General features: G+C 42.8%; 1 protein-coding gene across 1 annotated transcript; it reads right to left on the bottom strand.

Moving 5' to 3' along the window:
• Positions 1 to 45: 45 nt before the first annotated feature.
• epm2a (EPM2A glucan phosphatase, laforin) lies at positions 46 to 21172 on the bottom strand. The gene is made up of 4 exons (XM_048531167.2): positions 20810 to 21172; positions 15173 to 15347; positions 7737 to 7978; positions 46 to 1896 (listed from the first exon to the last, which is right to left on the bottom strand). The coding sequence occupies exons 1-4, from the start codon at positions 21048 to 21050 to the stop codon at positions 1616 to 1618; spliced, it is 939 nt and encodes a 312-aa protein (XP_048387124.1). The 5' UTR covers positions 21051 to 21172; the 3' UTR covers positions 46 to 1615.
• Positions 21173 to 21667: the final 495 nt, after the last annotated feature.

The raw sequence follows: 21667 nt of genomic DNA on the forward strand, positions 1-21667 counted from the left end.
GAAGATCTCACTGAAATCACTTGTCAACATTTTATTAACGCAAAAATAATTTGTTGATATAGACACACGTTTATTACAGATTTCTCTAGTCAGTATTGCATACAGTCAATTGAATTTTAAATGGCTTGGATTTTGCATTCATAATGATGGTGAAATAGTCAGTGTTTACCATTTTCACTCCTTTCATACTGACAGCAACTTTTAGACTGTACATGTGCAGTTAAACATTGGATTCTAGATATTCCTGCCAGAGATTCTACATTTCCTCATATACTACACTGTTGAAGTTTCCTCAGATTACAAGTTGTAATTGCAATCTTAAATATAAAATGACAGTATAAACATGCCCTCACAGGCACAATCTTTAATACATTATTGTTACTCCTTCTTTCATAGAGTCAAATTTTCATGCTTTGATCATTTTATAAATTGCAAGTGTACAACAAAGGTCGTTAGTATTAGCATAGTTATAGCTTAGCATTGTTGCATTATTGCATGTTATGAGAGACCCGCTTTGTCACTCTTAAAAACTTCATCACATTCACCATTCCTTGGCTATGAGGATTAACACTGTCAGCTAGTCCTTTGGTAATATTATTCTATAACCAGTAACTAGGATGCAGGAGAGAAAAAATGATAGCAATGTACCTTTATGTTTTCTTAAAGAAATTCAAAGGAGGAAGTTACAAAGCTAAGGTGGTTTGAAGCCATGGGAAGGAATTGAAAATGAGCATAAAGCGATAAATGTATGACCATTATGAATAAATCCGGTGGGAAATCAGGTAGAACTTCAGATACAGCAACTTATTGTCATATGAAGTACTTGACGTGAACAGTACAGATGTCTTTAAGGGAAAGTTGGACAAAAAATGGAGAACAGATTAGAAGAATATGTTAATGAGATGTGCGAAGAAAGGTAGGAGGAGATGTATGTGGAAAATAAATATCAGGCTGATTAACCTAGATGTACTATAAACTCTATATTTGATTTTGGAGGTTATGAGTATAAATCCATTTAAATTCCACTCTGCAACATAGTATGGGTTCTTTCTGTGATATTTGTTTATTATTTTCTCAAAGTAAGCAGCTACTTGATGTCTTAATATTTGTCACTTCACATTTGATCACTTCACTAGGACATGCTGCCTGAAACTTGGATGTTTTCCATGGGAAGAGAAGAAAAATCATTAGGTAAATCTCCTGTCCAACATTTCACATACTTCTCACTGACTAGTTACTTAACAAGATTGAAATTTGGAAATACAACATGCTGAACTAAGGTTATTAGAAAGCAGTATTGTAAATAATTAAACAAACTCTTGGTGGTAGCTCAATAGAATCAACCAGTTTCCATCCAGTACCCTTGGTGAATAAACACAGCCAGTTCCCAATAGTTACTGTTTTCAGAACTGCATACTTGTATTTTTTTCCAGCTAGGTGAATTAAAAGTATGAACTCAATACTTCTGCTTGGACAATAGAAAATGGAGTTATAATTCTTGGTGGTTGCAAGGATATTCCAAGGATTGAGCTATCATAACATCAAAATGTGTATCCATTTCAGAAAGAAAACACACCTATTCTTAAATATAGTCTTTTCAAACTGTAATTTCAGTCTAACAGTTGTGACACACAGAAGAGTGGACATTTCCAAATTTTTGATAAAATTCATTCTGGGCACGAATCAAAGCCTCTTCATCTATGTACACTGCAGGTCGTTTGGAGGTTACAAAGTACTGAACTTTTCTAAGATTCCATCTAATTACATACATCAGGTACCCACATACTGCAGCAGTCGATCTACCCACACCTGCATTACAATGGACATAGACAGTATGGCCATTTTCCAGCAATCCATGAAGTAGGTATACAGCTTGAGGCAGCATCTTCACCCTACCTGATGTGAAACAAGCCAGAGAAATCAAAAAAATGTTAGATTGAAATTGTAACTAGTCAAAAAAACAGCAAGTCAAATATTTTGTAGTTTATCTGCAAGTGCAATTGAGGAACTGAAAGGACAACTTAAATTATTTGTTAAGCTAGAAATGTTTGACCCAGGTAGTGTTTATATCGCTGAGGATTTGATAAAGGAAGCCTCAACTTTCATTCTCAATCACTTAAGTTGTTCAATGTAACAGAAGATGGGAAAACTAATTGTAACAATTGTAATAATACTTTATGCGCTTTGGTTGTCTCATAACTTGGACATATGCATCTAAATTATTAATTGCAGCTGAAACATTACGAGGATGCTGAATGAATTCATGACATTTCTCAAGGCTATCACTGTAAGGGATTACATAATAAATAAGAACATTCCTTTATCCAGAATGTGATTAAAATTACCCCACAAGGAATAGTTAAGATGAATAAGGGAAGCTGGGTAGGTATGTGAGAGGTAAGACAATAAAAGATACAATGATAGAGCAGAATAAAGGTGGGATGAGCATGTACAGAGTCTATGTTGGGTAGAATTGCTTTTTTATAAAGATTCCATATAATTTTAAGAATTTTCTTTCATTGATGATGACCAGGAAACTGGTAATTTGTTAAATGTCAGGAACTGCTATTTGTAAACCGTGCCCTTCCCTATTTCCACAAGCAGTTATGGGAAAGTAACTAACAAAAACCCAGGAACTTTTGCTAAATACAATTTTTCTATTAAAAGTATCAAAACAGTGTAAACTTTGGCCAAGGTAAGTCTTGATAAGAGAAATAATGTGAACAAATAAACATTTGTCTATTAAAGACACTGTATTCTTATTTACTGTACCACTTTTTGAAATTTCTCTCAAAGTCAGGTGCCCTGCTCCACTGTGGTTTGGATGGTGCATGTTTTGTGTTCTAATTATTAGACTAAGGGCATTGCTGGAAGGGTCAGCATCCATCAATATATACTCCACCCTGATGTCCCTGTGCACTCCGCATTTTCCAAGAATCAAAAAATCCCTTCACTGCCTTTCATCATATCTTAGGTGAATCAAGATACTGTATATCTACATTAACAAAAGATTTTTGTGAGCTGGATAAATGATAAACCAAGTAGAATAGATAGCAAGCTGCTTATAAAGCAGAAAAAAAAGAGAACAGAAGAAAATGATAGGAACAAAAACAAAAGTTGCTGGAAAAGCTCAGCAGATCTGGCAGCATCTGTGAAGAAAAAAATCAGAGTTAACATTTCGAGTCCAGTGACCCTTCTTCAGAACCAGAGCTTTTCCAGCAACTTCTGTTTTTGTTCCTGATTTACAGCATCCATAGTTCTTTCAGTCTTTATTTAGAAGAAAATGATACTTGTTCGGTGTCAGAAGGTACAAAGTGGTATTTCATAAGATCAGTGCTGAGACCATGATTCTTTATGACTTATATTCATGATTTAGGCTTTGAAATCAAAACACAATTTCTATATGACATCAAACTCAGACAGCTGGTTAACACTCAGGAGAATTACAAAAAATTTAAAGAAAACGAAAAATTTCAGAAAGGCATATAATTTGCAAATTACCTTCAATGTGGATAAGAAACATTTGTACTATGTGCAGTTCTGGTCGCCATATTTTAAAGAGGATATGGTGCATTAGACTGGATTAAAAGATTTAGAAGGGTAATACCAGAACTGTGAGATCTTCAAAATAGCTTATCAAAAATAGCTTGTATTTATACAGTGTTTCACATGAGAATGACACCCAAGAAGCCAGAATTAGAAAAATACATGTCTCAGAAGGCTAGATAACAAAGTACGAAGCTGGATGAACACAGCAGGCCAAGCAGCATCTCAGGAGCACAAAAGCTGACATTTCGGGCCTAGACCCTTCATCAGAGAGGGGAATGGGGAGAGGGTTCTGGAATAAATAGGGAGAGAGGGAGAGGCAGACCGAATATGGAGAGAAGATAGGTGGAGAGAAGAGTATACATGGGGAGGTAGGGAGGGGATAGATCAGTCCAGGGAAGACAGGCAGGTCAAGGAAGTGGGATGAGGTTAGTAGGTAGGAAATGGAGGTGCAGCTTGAAGTAGGAGGAAGGGATGGGTGAGAGGAAGAACAGGTTAGGGAGGCGGAGACAGGCTGGGCTGGTTTTGGGATACAGTGGAGGTGAGGGGACGAGCTGGGCTGATTGTGTGATGCAGTTGGGGGGAGGGGACGAACTGGGCTGGTTTTGGGATGTGGTGGGGGAAGGGGAGATTTTGAAGCTTGTGAAGTCCACATTGATACCATTGGGCTGCAGGGTTCCCAAGCGGAATATGAGTTGCTGTTCCTGCAACCTTCGGGTGGCATCATTATGGCACTGCAGGAGGCCCATGATGGACATGTCGTCTAAAGAACGGGAGGGGCAAGTTAAAATGGTTCGCAACTGGGAGGTGCAGTTGTTTATTGTGAACCGAGCAGAGGTAGTCTGCAAAGCGGTCCCCAAGCCTCTGCTTAGTTTCCCCAATGTAGAGGAAGCCAGACCGAGTACAATGGATACAGTATACCACATTGGCAGATGTGCAGGTGAACATTGCTTAATATGGAAAGTCATCTTGGGGCCTGGGATGGGGGTGAGGGAGGAGGTGTGGGGGCAAATGTAGCACTTCCTGCGGTTGCAGGGGAAGATGCCGGATGTGGTGTGGTTGGAGGACAGTGTGGAGCGAACAAGGGAGTCATGGAGAGAGTGGTCTCTCCGGAAGGCAGACCAGGGTGGGGACGGAAAAATGCCTTGGGTGGTGGGGTTGGATTGTGTCTCCCCCACAGAACGGGCAGCCCTCCGCTCCCTCCACTCCAACCCCAACCTCACCACCACATCTGCTCCCACGATGAGGCATTCTACTCCCACACATTCCAGATGTCCAAGTTCTTCCAGGACCGCAACTCCCACCCCCCCCCCCCCCCCCGCAGTGGTCGAGAACACCCTGGACCGCGTCTCCTGCATTTCCCGCAACACATCCCTCAGGCCCCACCCCCGCCACAACCGCCCAAAGAGGATCCCCCTCGTTCTCACACACCACCCCACCAACCTCCGGATACAACGCATCATCCCCCGACACTTCCGCCATCCACAATCTGACCCCACCACCCAAGACATTTTTCCATCCCCACCCTGGTCTGCCTTCCGGAGACACCATTCTCTCCGTGACTCCCTTGTTCGCTCCACACTCCCCTCCAACCCCACTACACCCGGCACCTTCCCCTGCAACCGCAGGAAGTGCTACATGTGCCTGCTCCCTCACCCCCATCCCAGGCCCCAAGATGACTTTCCATATTAAGCAGATGTTCACCTGCACATCTGCCAATGTGGTATACTGTATCCATTGTACCCAGTATGGCTTCCTCTACATTGGGGAAACTAAGCAGAGGCTTGGGGACCGCTTTGCAGAATACCTCCGCTCGGTTCGCAATAAACAACTGCACCTCCCAGTCACGAACCATTTTAACTCCCCCTCCCATTCTTTAGATGACATGTCCATCATGGGCTTCCTGCAGTGCCACAATGATGCCACCCGAAGGTTGCAGGAACAGCAACTCATATTCCGCTTGGGAACCCTGCAGCCCAATGGTATCAATGTGGAATTCACAAGCTTCAAAATCTCCCCTTCCCCCACCACATCCCAAAACCAGCCCAGTTCGTCTCCTCCCCCCAACTGCAATCCACAATCAGCCCAGCTCGTCCCCTCACCCCCACTGTATCCCAAAACCAGCCCAGCCTGTCTCCGCCTCCCTAACCTGTTCTTCCTCTCACCCATCCCTTCCTCCCACCTCAAGCTGCACCTCCATTTCCTACCTACTACCTCATCCCGCCTCCTTGACATGTCCGTCTTCCCTGGACTGACCTATCCCCTCCCTACCTCCCCACCTATCTTCTTTTCTCTCCATCTTTAGTCCGCCTCCCCCTCTCTCCCTATTTATTTCAGAACCCTCTCCCCACGCCCTCTCTGATGAAGGGTCTACGCCTGAAACGTCAGCTTTTATGCTCCTGAGATGCTGCTTGGCCTGCTGTGTTCATCCAGCTTCACATTTTGTTATCTTGGATTCTCCAGCATCTGCAGTTCCCATTATCTCTGTCTCAGAAGGCTGTTGTGTTGGAGATGGATTTGAAAATAGGGATTTCAAATTTTAAAACAGAGGCACTGTTTAGCCAATGCCATTGCATATCAGTGAATGCAGGGGTAATTGGTGAACAGGATTTGATGTGATAAGGATATCGCAGAGTTTCGGAATGACCTTAAGTTTCGGGCATGTGGGTATTAGCCTGGAGGACATTAGAATAGTCAAATTTAGAGGTAACAAAGGTAAGGATGTGGATTTCAGCAGCAGGTGAGCTGAGGCATAGGTACAGTACGGCACACTTATGTTGTTGAAAATAAGTCTTGGTGATGCCAAGGATACGTGGCTGAGTCAAATACAACATCAAGGCTGTGAACAGTCTGGTTCTGTCTCTAACGAATACTGGCGAGAGATATGAGTTAGTGGTTAGGAAGTTGAATTTGTAGTCCGGATGTAAGACAATAGCTTTCGTCTTCCCAACAGTAATTCAGAGAACATTTCCTTGCAAGGTCTCTGTAATTCTATCTGAAATTTGCTTCTTAAATTCTTTCAGTGTAATCAACACTTTCAGCTCACACCCTGCGAGAACTTAACATTAATTCTCTTAAAACTAACTTTCAAAATAAAACAAAATGTAAGATTTAACAATGTATGAAATAAAACTGGTGAATGATTTGTTCAGTTCCAAAAAATTCTCTCTGAAGTCTGATAGATCAGCAGTTTTCCAAGTCTGCTGTTTACTGAGAAAAACGAGTTCTTAAGATGATATTTTATTTGTTGCCATCCAAATTAGCAGAGGTACAGTCAACGACCTGATAACAAACATTGAAGTTAAATTTAGTGATAATGGGACCTGCAGATGCTGGAGAATCCAAGATAACAAAGTGTGGAGCTGGATGAACACTGCAGGCCAAGCAGCATCTCAGGAGCACAAAAGCTGACGTTTCGGGCCTAGACCCTTCATCAGAGAGCTCTGATGAAGGGTCTAGGCCCGAAACGTCAGCTTTTGTGCTCCTGAGATGCTGCTTGGCCTGCTGTGTTCATCCAGCTCCACACTTTGTTATCTTTTCTTCAGGTTAAATTTACTTTGCCTTTCAGAAGTTTTAATGTTTTACAAACAGGGTAAAAATATTCCAGGAATTTGTGAAATGAGAGCATTCAAAGGAAGAAGCAAAAATTTATTATAATAGAAGCTGTATTTGCTATTATGCTTGCTGGCCTGCACTGCCTCCTGGTCTCTGAAAGTTTTGATTTAAACATTCTCATAATTGTTTTCAAATTCCTCTATGGCCTTCCCCTGTTTATTTCTGTCACTCTTCCAAACCCATAAAACCTGATCCCTGTGCTCCAACATCTCTGGACCCTTGTCCTCTTCCCACTTCTTTCACTCTAACATTGATGGGTGTGCCTTCCAACCGTGTTGGCTTTAATTCAGGAATTCCCATCCAAGCCTTTCTGCCTCTCCATCTTGACTAAGCTTTCAGTCATCTTCTTTACCTCCATGTCAAATTAATGGTTTTGTTACATTCTTGTGATGAAACTTGGGCTGTTTCTCTACATTACAGTCATGGTATATATAAAGCTGTTACTGATTAACTATGAGCCCTTAAATTGTATTCATCATTTTATTTCTTTTCGGATTATTGTAGTCACATGCCCCTGGAAGTTTTATAATGTTTCTGGCAGTAAGAAATGATAGTTAAGACCAATATGCATTCACCTTCTGTACTCATGTCAGGAGTTGGCATCCACACATAGGCTAAGCCTGCATCTTTGTACAGTTCCATCATAAATTCTGGTTTCATTGGCTCTGCTTTGCGGTTACATCCCCATGAATTGTGGTCCACATCCCACTCTGTCTGGAAGTTCATTACCGCAGTAATTCCCAGCTCGTGCTTGAGTTTGATGGTCACATGTTCCACCTGTCGCGGACAGCTGCCAAGCCAAATCTTGGGCAGAATCCTAGATAGGAAATAGAACAATATCTGACTTCTTGTGAATGTACTCTACTTGTTATGTCACATGGAAGCAGCCCACTTTAAAATGAAAAAAAAAGGCAGTTTACACCCATTTAGGACTGAAGAAAGTAGTGCGTATGTTTAAAATAAACTAGGCGGGCAGATATTTCCAATATATGCTTTTTGAAAACTCCCATTCAACTGTTAATACATACATCTACAGAGATGTACGTGTCTTTGTGGATAAAACTTGATCTGTGAGATCTCCTGGTCTGGATTCAATCACTTGAGGAAGAAGAATTTTCCAAAGAATTTTTTCAGTTCGTGGCTTTAGGATCTTTTGCTTCCCACAAGATGGCTGTCGGGTTAAGGTGTGGAAAGCATGTTGAGTTCTGTGGCTCTTGCCATTGTGGTATGGGACAGGCTCAATGAATTGACTGACCTTTTCTCTCAGTTTCATACATACGTATGACATTGTAACAAAAACACAGCAAAAACAGTCAGCCAAAATTATTTCATACCCACCCTCCTTTAAGTTGCCCAAGATAAGCTAAATTGATAAAGAAGCAATAATATAAAGTCTGGCTGTATTTAAAATTCATAAGTCATTGAAAATCAGTTGGAATGTTCAGGGAGGAAAGGTGGAAATTACAGAGGCAGGGGCTATAAACTTTCAATTATTCTTAGATGCAGGGATGGTGCCAGAGAACTGGAGAATTAACTATGTCACCCCTTCTTCAAGCGAGGCTACCAAATAAACCCAGCAACTACAAACCAGTCACTTTAACCACAATTGGAGGGATAGCTTTCAGAAATGATAATCCAGGACAAGATTGCTGTGGAGTAATTGAGAAAAGCCAGTACAGATGTGTTAAAGTGTTTAACTAATTTGATTACAATTTGTTGAGGTAAAAGAAAGCAATAAAGAGTGTATGGACTTCCAAAAGGTGTTTGAAAATGCTATATAATTCACCTGACAGCAAGGCTTGAAGCCCTGAAATTGAAGGGATTGTCGTTTCATGAATCTGACATTATTTGACTAATGGGAAGTACAAAGTAATAGTAAACAATTGTTTTTTCCATCCTGAAGGAAGATGAGTTACTCAATTGATATTTGATCAATATTTGAGCCTAAACTTGGAAAGACAGCAAATTGCACAAAACTAGTAACTTTTAGGAACCAAAAGGATCAGAATCAGACTTCCAGAGGATGTAAAGAGATTTACAGATTTGAGTGTGCAGATAGCAGATGAAAATTAATTCAGAGAAGTAAATCATGATGCATTTTAATCAGAACAATAATGACAGACAATATTTTAAAAAAGGCTGCAGTTCTAAAGTAAATGCAGGAGTAGAGAGACCTAGGACAGTATGGAACAAATTGTTGAGGGTAACATAGTAGGTTCAAAACTGGTTAAAATGATATATGGGATCCTGGGCTTTATACATAGAAGTATGAAGTACAAAAATAAGTTACGATAAGAAAAAAGTGGTTCCATCTCAACTAGAGTATTGTGTCTAATTCTGGGCACCAGAACCCAGAAGCAGGGGTTACATAATATGCTGATCACCAGGGCTTTGCCTCATTGTGGTGGTACCTCGGCTTATTGGCCAAGTACCCTTTTAATCTAGATCCAAAGCACCAACGAGGCATGTTGTTCTAAACAACAGTCTTCATTGGCCAAGTGGGATATATCAGATTCTGAAAATCCTTCTCACCACTTGTTGGGATTGTTCAATTGGAAGTGACTGGAAGCTGCAGGGGCACAAGGTGAGGTGAACTAATGTGCATAATGTCTCCCCACTACACAAAAAGAACCTTTTCAACCACTAACGTGTGTGAGCCTGCCCAGGGTTATTCCCTCCTGACATTCCAAACTCTGACCTTACTCCCTTTCATTAGTGTCAAATAATGCCTGATGGTTCCTTTGCCAACTCTACACCCACTCAGTATCTGGGAAGTGATTAAGTTTATTCTATTTCAAGGGCTCAAAATAGTAGGCTGATGACATGAACCACACAATGATGCTAATACAGGAAAAACACCTGATTAGTGATTAGCATTGGTGAGTATCTCTCACCTTTACAGTAAAAGTAATTTCTTCAGTTTGTGCTTCAGTCTCTCTATTTCTTTCCTCTCTTTTAAAAACAACTTGTTATAATACTAAAGTAAGGAAAGTTAATTACAATAAAGTGTAAAGAGTGGGGGCTTCTTTGGGTGTAAAGAGCAGGGATACTACAGTAATTAATCATTAAATTAATTAAAATATGATAGTGATGACAGAATGAGAGATGTATTTCTGTTGCAGCACGTGGAAGCTGTTAGACATCAATGTGATCCAGTATAAACACATCTACAGTAATTGTTCATAACTCAAGGAACTTCAGATCTGAGTTGAGGAGCTGGAATCCAAGCTGAAAATATTGCACCATCTCAGGGAAGGGGAAAGCTACCTGAACATTTTTCTCCAGGAGTCATTCACACCCTCAGACGAGTTTATTTGTATTTAGTTCGTGATCGGGGACAGGAGGATGTGATTACAGGTGAGGCAGGTATAAGAACCCAGATGGATTTGTTTGAGGAGCTTCAGTCGCTACAACTGTTCAGCAGTTATGAGATTCTTGCAAACCAGGTGGACAAGAGCTGGGATTTCAGGGACGATAAATGAACTTTCATAGTGGCTTGCTAAAGAGAGCCAATCAAGTGGCAGGAGAGAATTTCTTTCTTTCATTGTCACCAGGTCAGAATCCTGAGATTCCATTCCTAACAGCATTGTGGGTGTATCTACACCACATGGACTGCAGTGATTCAAGGTGATGGCTCACCACCAACTTCTCAAGAGCAGTAAGTTATGATAAGGTATTTAAACATAGTCAAAAAGGACCATAGATATTGAGCTCCATGATAGATACATAATATTTATATATATCTTGAGTTTTGGGGGGGGACAACTCTGCAAGGATGGGTCTAGGTGAGGAGACAAGCTTCATGAATGACCACAGTTGGTGCAGGAATTGAACCGGTGTTTTTATTGTTCTGCATCACACACTAGCCAGCTCACTAAATAAAATAACGAAATGTGAGGCTGAATGAACACAGCAGGCCCAGCAGCATCTCAGGAGCATAAAAGCTGACGTTTCGGGCCTAGACCCTTCATCAAAGAGGGGGATGGGGTGAGGGTTCTGGAATAAATAGGGAGAGAGGGGGAGGCGGACCGAAGATGGAGAGAAAAGAAGATAGGTGGAGAGAGTATAGGTGGAGAGGTAGGGAGGGGATAGGTCAGTCCAGGGAAGACGGACAGGTCAAGGAGGTGGGATGAGGTTAGTAGGTAGGAGATGGAGGTGCGACTTGGGGTGGGAGGAAGGGACGGGTGAGAGGAAGAACAGGTAAGGGAGGCAGAGACAGATTGGACTGGTTTTGGGATGCAGTGGGTTGGGGGGAAGAGCTGGGCTGGTTGTGTGGTGCAGTGGGGGGAGGGGACGAACTGTGCCAGTTTTGGGATGCGGTGGGGGAAGGGGAAATTCCATCCCCTATTCCCAATTCCTCCGCCTCCGCAGCATCTGCTCCCACGATGAGGCATTCCACTCCCGCACATCCCAGATGTCCAAGTTCTTCAAGGGCCGCAACTTTCCCCCCACAGTGGGCAAGAATGCCCTTGACCGCGTCTCCCGCATTTCCCGCAACACATCCCTCACACCCCACCCCCGCCACAACCGCCCAAAGAGGATCCCCCTCATTCTCACACACCACCCCACGAACCTCCAGATACAACGCATCATCCTCCGACACTTCCGCCATCTACAATCCGACCCCACCACCCAAGACATTTTTCCATCCCCACCCCTGTCTGCTTTCTGGAGAGACCACTCTCTCCGTGACTCCCTTGTTCGCTCCACACTGCCCTCCAACCCCACCACACCCAGCACCTTCCCCTGCAACCGCAGGAAATGCTACACTTGCCCCCACACCTCCTCCCTCACCCCTATCCCAGGCCCCAAGATGACTTTCCACATTAAGCAGAGGTTCACCTGCACATCTGCCAATGTGGTATACTGCATCCACTGTACCCGGTGTGGCTTCCTCTACATTGGGGCAATCAAGCGGAGGCTTGGGGACCGCTTTGCAGAACACCTCCGCTCGGTTCGCAATAAACAACTGCACCTCCCAGTCGCAAACCATTTCCACTCCCCCTCCCATTCTTTAGATGACATGCCCATCATGGGCCTCCTGCAGTGCCACAATGATGCCACCTGTAGGTTGCAGGAACAGCAACTCATATTCCGCTTGGGAACCCTGCAGCCCAATGGTATCAATGTGGACTTCACCAGCTTCAAAATCTCCCCTTCTCCCAGCGCATCCCAAAACCAGCCCAGTTCGTCCCCTCCCCCCACTGCAGCACACAACCAGCCCAGCTCTTCCCCCCAACCCAGTGCATCCCAAAACCAGTCCAACCTGTCTCTGCCTCCCTAACCTGTTCTTCCTCTCACCCATCCCTTCCTCCCACCCCAAACCGCACCTCCATCTCCTACCTACTAACCTCATCCCACCTCCTTGACCTGTCCGTCTTCCCTGGACTGATCTATCCCCTCCCTACCTCCCCACCTATACTCTCCCCTCCACCTATCTTCTTTTCTCTCCATCTTCGGTCCGCCTCCCCCTCTCTCCCTATTTATTCCAGAACCCTCACCCCATCCCCCTCTCTGATGAAGGGTCTAGGCCCAAAACGTCAGCTTTTGTGCTCCTGAGATGCTGCTGGGCCTGCTGTGTTCATCCAGCCTCACATTTTGTTATCTTGGATTCTCCAGCATCTGCAGTTCCCATTATCACTAAATAAAATAATTGACTTCCACAGGGTAATTAGCGGTGGACAATAAATGATACCTATACCAGTGATAAGGTTTAAAAGAATACCAGAACACTTCTCTGGAGTAAAGATATCTAAGAGGGATAGCATTAATAGTTAGAGGATAGTCACAGAAGAGGTTGGATGATGAAAGAAGAAATCGCGATTGCAGGAAAGGCATGGAAGTAATACTAAATTTGAACGTTACCAAGGGGGTTGTTATATTCTGAAATGTGTTGCTTGAAAAGATGGTGGAAGCAGATCCCATAGTAACTTACACAAAATAACTGAATAAATATTGGAAAAATATCTGTAGGGCCTTTGACAAGACAGCAGGTTAATTAGATAACTGTATCTGGGCCAGTACAGTCACAATTGGTTAAACTGCCTTTATCTGTTTTACCATTACAAGAATCTATACCGCAGTTCTCATAGTGGAGGTGAGAATTGAAATCGCAGAACTGCTGGTGTAGTTACTCAAAAAAATAGGCCCTGAGAATAATTTGAAGAATGGATGTTCTTCTGTGTTACTCCTCAAATTAATAGGCTTCCAAAGCATTTATTGGTTATTACAAAAATTAAGATACATTGTGGTATTTATGGCCATAATTCCAAGTACAAAAGAAATACCTTGTTAGTTCACCAGAAAATTATACAATTCTTAAATGCGCAAACTTTTCAAGGCTAATCAGGTTTCATCAAATTCTGAGGTATCGGTCCAAACTCCCCAATCTCCTTTTCCCAACTCCACTACATGAGAATCTGTATCTTTCATAGCTTTACTTTAATTAGCCATTCTCCCTTACCATGCTTTAACAAGGGTATATCTCTAAACACTTGTAGTTTCATTTTGATTGAAATATTAAATCATTCAATTGGTGAGAGTAATAGTGAGATTAATGAAAAAGTCCCCCTTATGGTCATGATATCAAATGACTACATTCCATTCCAGATGTAATTTTGGAAGAAGCATGCTTGAAGGGCATTTAACTTCCATAAAAATGCTGCTTAATTCATAATTTTGCACTGTGAAATCTACAGAGGAATGAAAGAAGCCTATGTCTTAATCTCTTATTGACTGAAGCTCTCTGATACAACATTTAATTCCTACTGACCAACTGGACGTCGCAAAAACATACTTATTCATAACAAAGCAAACTTTTACAACATTGATCATTCAGTCTTTCAGTAGATTCTCACTTAAAAGGTAGAAGTTGTAATGAAGAAATTAAGAACCAGTCACTGTGAAAGAATTCAGCACAAACATTTTTATCCAGACTGCAATGAGCAGTCCATGTCCAAATGCTGCAAGAACTGGACAATATCCAAATTTGGGAAGACAATTGGCAAGTAACATTTGCATTACACAATAACAGCAATGACCATCTCCAAAAAGAGCAAATACAATCACTGTTCCTTGATATTCAATGACATTACTGTTGCCAAATCTCCCAGTATCAACATTCTAGAAATTACCATTGACCAGAAACTAAACTAGTCACATCAAAAGGAGGTCAGAAGTGAGTGATTGACCTCCTGACTACTCGGAACTGCCCACTTGGCTGCATGATTGCAGCTCCAACACTCATGAAACTTGACACCATCCAGGTCAAAGTAGCCTGCTTGATTGGTACCACATCCACGGCTATTCAGAACCGCCACCACTGACAGTAGCAGCAGTGTGTGCTATCTGTAAGATGCACAGCGGAAATTCACCAAGGCTCCTTAGACAGCACCTCCCAAAACCATAACCACCTCCATGTAGAAGCACAAGGGGAGCAGATACATGGGAACACTACCACCTGCAAGTTTCCCTCCAAACTACACACCATCCTGGCTTGGAAATACATATCTGTTCCTTTAGTGTCACTCGGTTAAAATTCTGGACCTCCCTCCCTTACAATGTTGTGGGTCTATCTACATCATATAGACTGCACAGTTCAAGAAGGCAGCTTACCACTACCTTCTCAAGGGTAACAACAGAAGGGCAATAAATGTTGGCCCAGCCAGTAACACCCAAATACCATGAATGAGCCTAAAAAATGTGGGACTCATTGCCACATGGTATGGTTAAGACAAGTAACATGGGCACATTTAAAGAGAAACTTGATAATTCCAGAAGTAGAAAGAGATAAAACATTATATTGTTACAGTGAATTAAAGAAATCTAGAAGGAAGGCTCTTGTGAAGTATAAATGTCAGAATGGATCAATGGGGCTAAATGAGCAATTTCTGTGCTGTACATAATTAGTCATTCTGTGCATCCATTGTAATCCCTGACCAGTCAGCATCCTGTGTTAATGTGCAGCACTGTCTGACAGAGTGACTATATTAGGTACTGCTGGCTTGTTTACCTGGAGTAATGCATAGCCTGGTGATCAGCAATGTGAAAGTAGAAATCAGTGGTGTGCTTCATCTCATTTGAATATCCACTCTCCTCAATATAATGCCCAACAGGGTAACAGTAAACACTGTCCACCAAATTGCTATCATCGTATTCACAGCAGCGATCGTGTAAAGGTCCATTTCCTGAAAAGGATTTTAGAAGAGTCACACCTTTCTGAGTTGAGCAGTGCATTCAGAATTCAATCATTGCCAAGGAAATACAGTCCGAATGTGGAGGAGATGCCACCTTTCAAATGAAATGTTGAACTGCGGCTCTGTCTGCTGTCTAAAAATGAATGTAAAGACTCCACAGTGAGCAGTTCAATGAATTGCAGGGAGGTTCTCCCTGGTAAACCAGCCAATAATTATCCCTCAACCAATATCAGTAAAATAGATTATCTGATCATTATCACCTTGGCAGCAGCAAGCTCCCATGAACAGTCACAAAATAAAAGACAACTAACTGTATATTCTTAGTACTAAACTAAAATAGTGCAGAATGTGATATCTGAAATAAATAACAGAAAATCCTAGAAATACTTGGAAATTCTGACAGCAGTATGGAACAGATGTTTCATTTAGAGCTTTCAGAGTTTTATTATGGATGATTTTTTTAAAAGATGGACTTTTTAAAAATTCTTTCATGGGATGTGGGCAAGTCTGGCATTTGTTGCCCATCCCTAATTGCCCTTGATCTGAATAGATTACTTGATGGCTTCAGAAGGCACTTTAGAATCAACTACATTGCTGTGGGCCTGAGTCACATGTAGGGCAGGACATAAGTAAGCCAGATGAATTTATACAACAATTGACAATAGTTTCACTGTCAACATTACTAAGACTAGTTTTTAATTCTAGATTTTTTAATTGAAATTAAATTCTGTTGGTCACTGTGGTGGGACATAAACCAGGATCCTCAGAGCCTTTGTCCAGGCCGTCTCCCCAGAGCAGGCCACACGGAAAGTTCGCATGTTCTCCTTAATCGCTGCAGGAAAACTGTTTGTATCTGCCTGTTAACATTTTCTCTGAAAGGCAGTAACTCCATCAGCGAGCATTCCTTCAGAATTATACTGGGACTGTCAGCCTGCATCATGTGGTGAAGTCTCTGGAGTAAGGATTGAACTGAAGACCTTTAGATATAGCAAGAACACCAACCACTGAGCCACAGCTGATTCTCAGTAAGTTTGTATAATTTTACACACTCCATTAATCCTGACAGAGACAAAATATTCAGATTCCACTTCAATTACAGGAATTATGCACATGATTGAATCATTGAATTGTAGACCTCAGAAGCAACCCATTTGGCCCACTATACCTGTGCTGGCTTTTTCCCTAGACGTTTTGCAGATTATCTTAAATCTACTTCTGTTAGTTGCCAACTCCTGTCAGCAGAATTGGTTGTCTTTAAGGTGTTTTTGGTCACAATTTTCTAATATAAGCTGTCAACAATTTGTAAGTTTCTTGAGTTTGTTAAAAATTGAAACAAGGGGAGGCAATGGCCTAGTGGAATTGTCGCTGGACTGTTAATCCAGAGGCCCGGATAACATTCTGGGGACCCGGGTTCAAATCCCGCCACAACGGATGGTAGAATTTGAATTCAATAAAAATATCTTGAATTAAGAATCTAATGATGACTGTGAATTCATTGTTGGGATTGTCGGGGAGAAACCCGGGTCACTAATGTCCTTTACCTGGTCTGGCCTGCATGTGACTCCAGACCCACAGCAATGTGGCTGACTCTGAACTGCCCTCTGGATAGTTAGGAATGGGCAATAAATGCTGCCTGGCCAGTGACACCCTCATCCTGTGAACAAATAAAGGAAAAAAATATACAGTGGCCTTTTGGATAAGAAATATCAGTGAATGAGATTTAAAAATACTATACAACCATGACACTTGGGGATGGTTCACTGATACTACATGATGAGGAGGCTGTGTGTTGGTCTAATTAGTTAGTACTGCTGCTTCACATCACTAGGGACCCGGATTAAATTCCAGCCTCAGTCTGTGTGGAGTTTGCACATTCTCTCTGCGTCTGCATGAGTTTCCTCCAAGTGCTCTGATTTCCTCCCACAGTCCAAAAATGTGTAGGTTACTGGATTGGCCATGCAAAATTGCCCATAGTGTCCAGGAATGTATAGGTTAGGTGGGTTGGCTAAGGGAAATGCAAATTTACAAGGATAGAATGGGGGAGCAATTCAGGGTGGGATGCTGTTCAGAGAGTCAGTATGAATTTGTTGGGCCGATGGGCCTGTTCCAACACTGTAGGGATTCTATGATTAAACTTATCAAGGAGGTATCCTGCTCTGTAGCTCGAGGAGTTTAGGGAACTCTTCCCTATATGTCATCCTCTTCCTCTAGTCCATCTTTCATTCAGTGAAGACAGCTGTCTGAGGATCGCCTGATGTGAATTCAGAGAAACATAGAAGAATGGATTAGCCCTTTTGACCCATGTTCTGACACTCAATACGCTTATGGTTGATCATCAAGTTCAATACCCTAAAATCACCATCCCCCATATACCTTTAGCCACAATAGCTATGTCTACCTCCTTCCTGAAAACCTCAACCACTTTCTCTGGTAGTGAATCCCACAGGCACACCACTCTCTGGGTGGATAAATTTTCCTCATCCCAGTTCTAAAATGTTTACTTGTTATCCTTAAACTGTGAGTCCTGGTTCTGGACTCCCCCAACACTTCGCTGTCTCAATTTACAGCCACTCAAATAGTAATCTGCCTTGCTATTTTTGCTAGCAAAGTGGATAACCTCACATTCATCCACATTATACTACATTTGCCTTCTCGCCCAGCCTATCCAAATTACACTGCAACATTTCTGCACCCTCTTCATTGCTCACCTGCCCACCCAGCTTTGTGCCATTTCCAAATATTGCCATATTACATTTAGTTTCCTCATCTAAATAATTAATATATGTTGTGAATAACTGGTGTCCTAGTACTGATCCCTGCTTGCTATTCAGAAAAAAACCCATTTATTCCAACCCTCTGTTTCCTGTCTACTGACTAAATTTCTTTCCCTCTCAATACACTAACCCAGTCCCATGCACTTTAATTTTACACATTAATCTCTTATATGGAATTTTGTTGAAAGCCTTCTGAAAGTCCAAATAAACTATATCCCCTACCTGTCCCTCATCAATTCTACATGTTACATCCTCGAAGAATACCTGTAGAATCTGTCAAGCATGATTTCCCTTTTATAAATGAATGTTGACTGTGTCTGATTCTACCACTATTTTCTAAGTGCTCTGCTATAAAATCCTTCATCATGGAATCCAGCATCTTCGTCACTACCAATGTCGAAGCACTGGTCTACTCTCTCCCACTACAAATAGTGGAGTTACATTACCCAATCTCCAATCTGTGGGAATTGTTCCACAGTCTAAAGAATCTTGGAAGATGACCGCCAACACATCCACTATTTCTAGGGCCACTTTTTTAACTACTTTGAAATATATACTTTTAGGCCCCGAGGATTTATCAGCCTTCAATCACATCAATTTCTCCCACACCATTTCTCTACTAATACAGATTTGCTTCAGTTCCTTCCTGTTACTAAACTCTCAGTTCCCCAACATTTCTGGTACGTTTTTCATGTCCAGTTTGGTGAAGACAGAAGCAAAGTATGAGTTTAGTTCGTTAACTATATCTTTATTCCTCATTATAAATTCCTCAATTTCTGGCTGTAAGGGACTTACATTAATTTTCACCAATCTTTTCCTCTTTCCCCTATGCTCTGAGCACTTATTGTTAATTCATATTTCTAGGTGGTGTGTAATTTGCACTGGATCAATCAACAGTCTGAACCATTTTGGCCATTGGCCATGGAACAGCCACTCAATGACATGTGATGACCATTGACCCATTGTCTACCTTTCATCTGAGGGTTATTTTACCATTCTTTCTAAGAATAAATACTTTTGTTTACAACTGATAATATGTCCAGATAAATTGTTAATGCTAGAACAATGGGCATCATAACGACTATGTTTCTTGTTATTCTTCTCTTTGTTTTCATATGCTAGAATTTTGAAAAGCTAGAATTGCTGCAATAGTTGTTAAATGAAATCTCACGTTACACAGTAGATACGAGGAAAGTTCTGTTTTTGAAGGAGCCTGATTTTCAACAGTTTGTTAAAATTTTTCATATTTTTAGATTGAAAATGTACTCACTTTTCAAAATGTACTCACCTCCCCTACCACAAAGGATAATGTCCCTTTTATTACACAAACTACAGTCTGTTTATGCTGACACCTCAGTGTCAGTGCCCAGTGTCAGGTGGTATCCAGCCTTGGTCAGTATCCGGTGAGTGTTCCCAGTTTAGGTCAGTGCCCTGTGTTTTTTTTCAGTGTCTGTTATATGTCAAATGTCAATCAGTGACAAATGTATGCACTCAGGTTCAGTCAGAGCCCTCGGTATGTAAGTATTCAGTGCCAGTCAGACTCCACTGTCAGTCATAGCCCAGTGCCAGCGTCAGTTAGAGCCCAGTGTCAGTTTTAGTGAGTGTACTATGTTTTCTCAGTGTGTGTTATATGTCAAATGTCAGTGACAAATGTATGCACTCGGGTTCAGTCAGTGCCCAACATCAGTGATCAGTGCACAGTCAGCACCCAGGGTCAGCCAGTGCCCATTGTCAGTCAGTGCCAAGTGTTAGTCAATGGCCAGCTTCTGTCAAATCCTAGTGCCTAATGTCAGTCAGAGCCAGTGTCCAGTGTTGGTTTCAATCAGTGCACTGTGTTCTCTCACTGTCTGTTATGCATCAAATGCCAGTCAATGACAAATCTATGTACCTAGGTTCAGTCAATGCCAACTATCAGTGATCAGTGTCAATCAGTGCCCAAAATCAGTGACCATGTCAGTCAAAGCTCAGAGTCAGTCAGTGCCCAGTTTCAGACATTTCCTAGTGCCCAGTGTCTGCCAATCCCAAATGTCAGTCAATGCCCAGTGTCAGTCATAGTCCAGTGTCAGCACCCACTGTCAGTCAGAGCCCAACACCCAGTGTCAGTAGGTGCCTAGTGCCAATTATCAGTCAGAGCCCAGTGTCAGTAACACCCTAGTGTTAGCCAGTGCCCAGTGCCAGTGTTAGAGCCTAGAGTCATTCAGAACTAAATGTCAGTCAGAGCCCAGCATCGGTTACAGCCCAGTGTCAGTCAGTGCCCAGCGTCAGTCAGAGGCCAGCGTCGGTCAGTGCCCAGCGTCAGTCAGTGCCCAGCGTCAGTCAGTGCCCAGCGTCGGTCAGTGCCCAGTGTCAGTCAGAGGCCAGCGTCGGTCAGTGCCCAGCATCAGTCAGTGCCCAGCGTCAGTCAGTGCCCAGCGTCAGTCAGAGGCCAGCGTCGGTCAGTGCCCAGCGTCAGTCAGAGCCCAGCATCAGTCAGAGCCCAGTGTCAGTCAGTGCCCAGCATCAGTCAGTGCCCAGCGTCAGTCAGAGGCCAGTGTCGGTCAGCGCCCAGCATCAGTCAGAGCCCAGTGTCGGTCAGCGCCCAGCGTCAGTCAGAGGCCAGCGTCAGTCAGTGCCCAGCGTCAGTCAGAGCCCAGTGTCAGTCAGTGCCCACTGGCGGCCTGCAGTTACGGTGCTCAGTACCTTCCCAGATGAAGTTTCCGCCGATCTTTTTGGCGAACTTGAACCAGAAGGTTTCTCTGCTGGGTTCCTGCAGCAGGACCTCTGCGGTCCAAAAGGACGGTTCATTGATTGCACTGCTCTCCGCTACCATGGGCAGCGCTCGCCCGGGATCCCAGTGTCCCAGCTCCGGCCTGGATCCGCACACGAACAGCTGCACATCCTGCTCCTCCACGGTCACCACCAGCCCAAACCTCAGCAACATTGCGGGGCGGCAAGCCCAGGCCACGGCGATGCGGAGCCGGGAACCTTAATTCTGGCTCAGGGAGCAGTGAGCTTCCCAGTTTCGGCGTCTGCCCCGGCGCTCACTGGGCTCGCTAGAGGCTGGGGGAGGGACTGTGTGATTGGAACTCACCCAACGAACCCAAAATAACCCTGAAATATTTCCAACCAGGGAGCCACGTGAGAGTAAGTGCCAGGACTGCTCTAAAACTGATCTAAACAGTTGCTCAGTGCTCACTGCCATTCCAGTATTCCCCCTCCTAAACATTTCTCCAGCTTTACTGTGACTTTCTTGTGTTTTGCTGTTTTAATCGCTTCCAGTTTTACTCCCAGAATGTAACTGTTTGATCTTCGTTCTCAAACTATATATTTCTTTCAGATGTATCCATTTCAAGACTGACCCCGCTCCTGGAAAGGTTAACTGAGGAAAGTGATTCAAATGTACCGGTAACCCAGTCTGCCAAAATCCACAGTAAAGCAATGCAGAGAGAGGGAGCAGGCAGACCTGGGTTAGGGTACTCCTAACAGCCTTTCAAATCTGTGGAACATGAAACAAAGTTAACATTTCAAATCCACTGTTCCAAAGAATCATTTTGGATC

Source organism: Stegostoma tigrinum, chromosome 4, assembly GCF_030684315.1.
Source record: "Stegostoma tigrinum isolate sSteTig4 chromosome 4, sSteTig4.hap1, whole genome shotgun sequence".
In the NCBI taxonomy this organism is placed as follows: domain Eukaryota; kingdom Metazoa; phylum Chordata; class Chondrichthyes; order Orectolobiformes; family Stegostomatidae; genus Stegostoma; species Stegostoma tigrinum.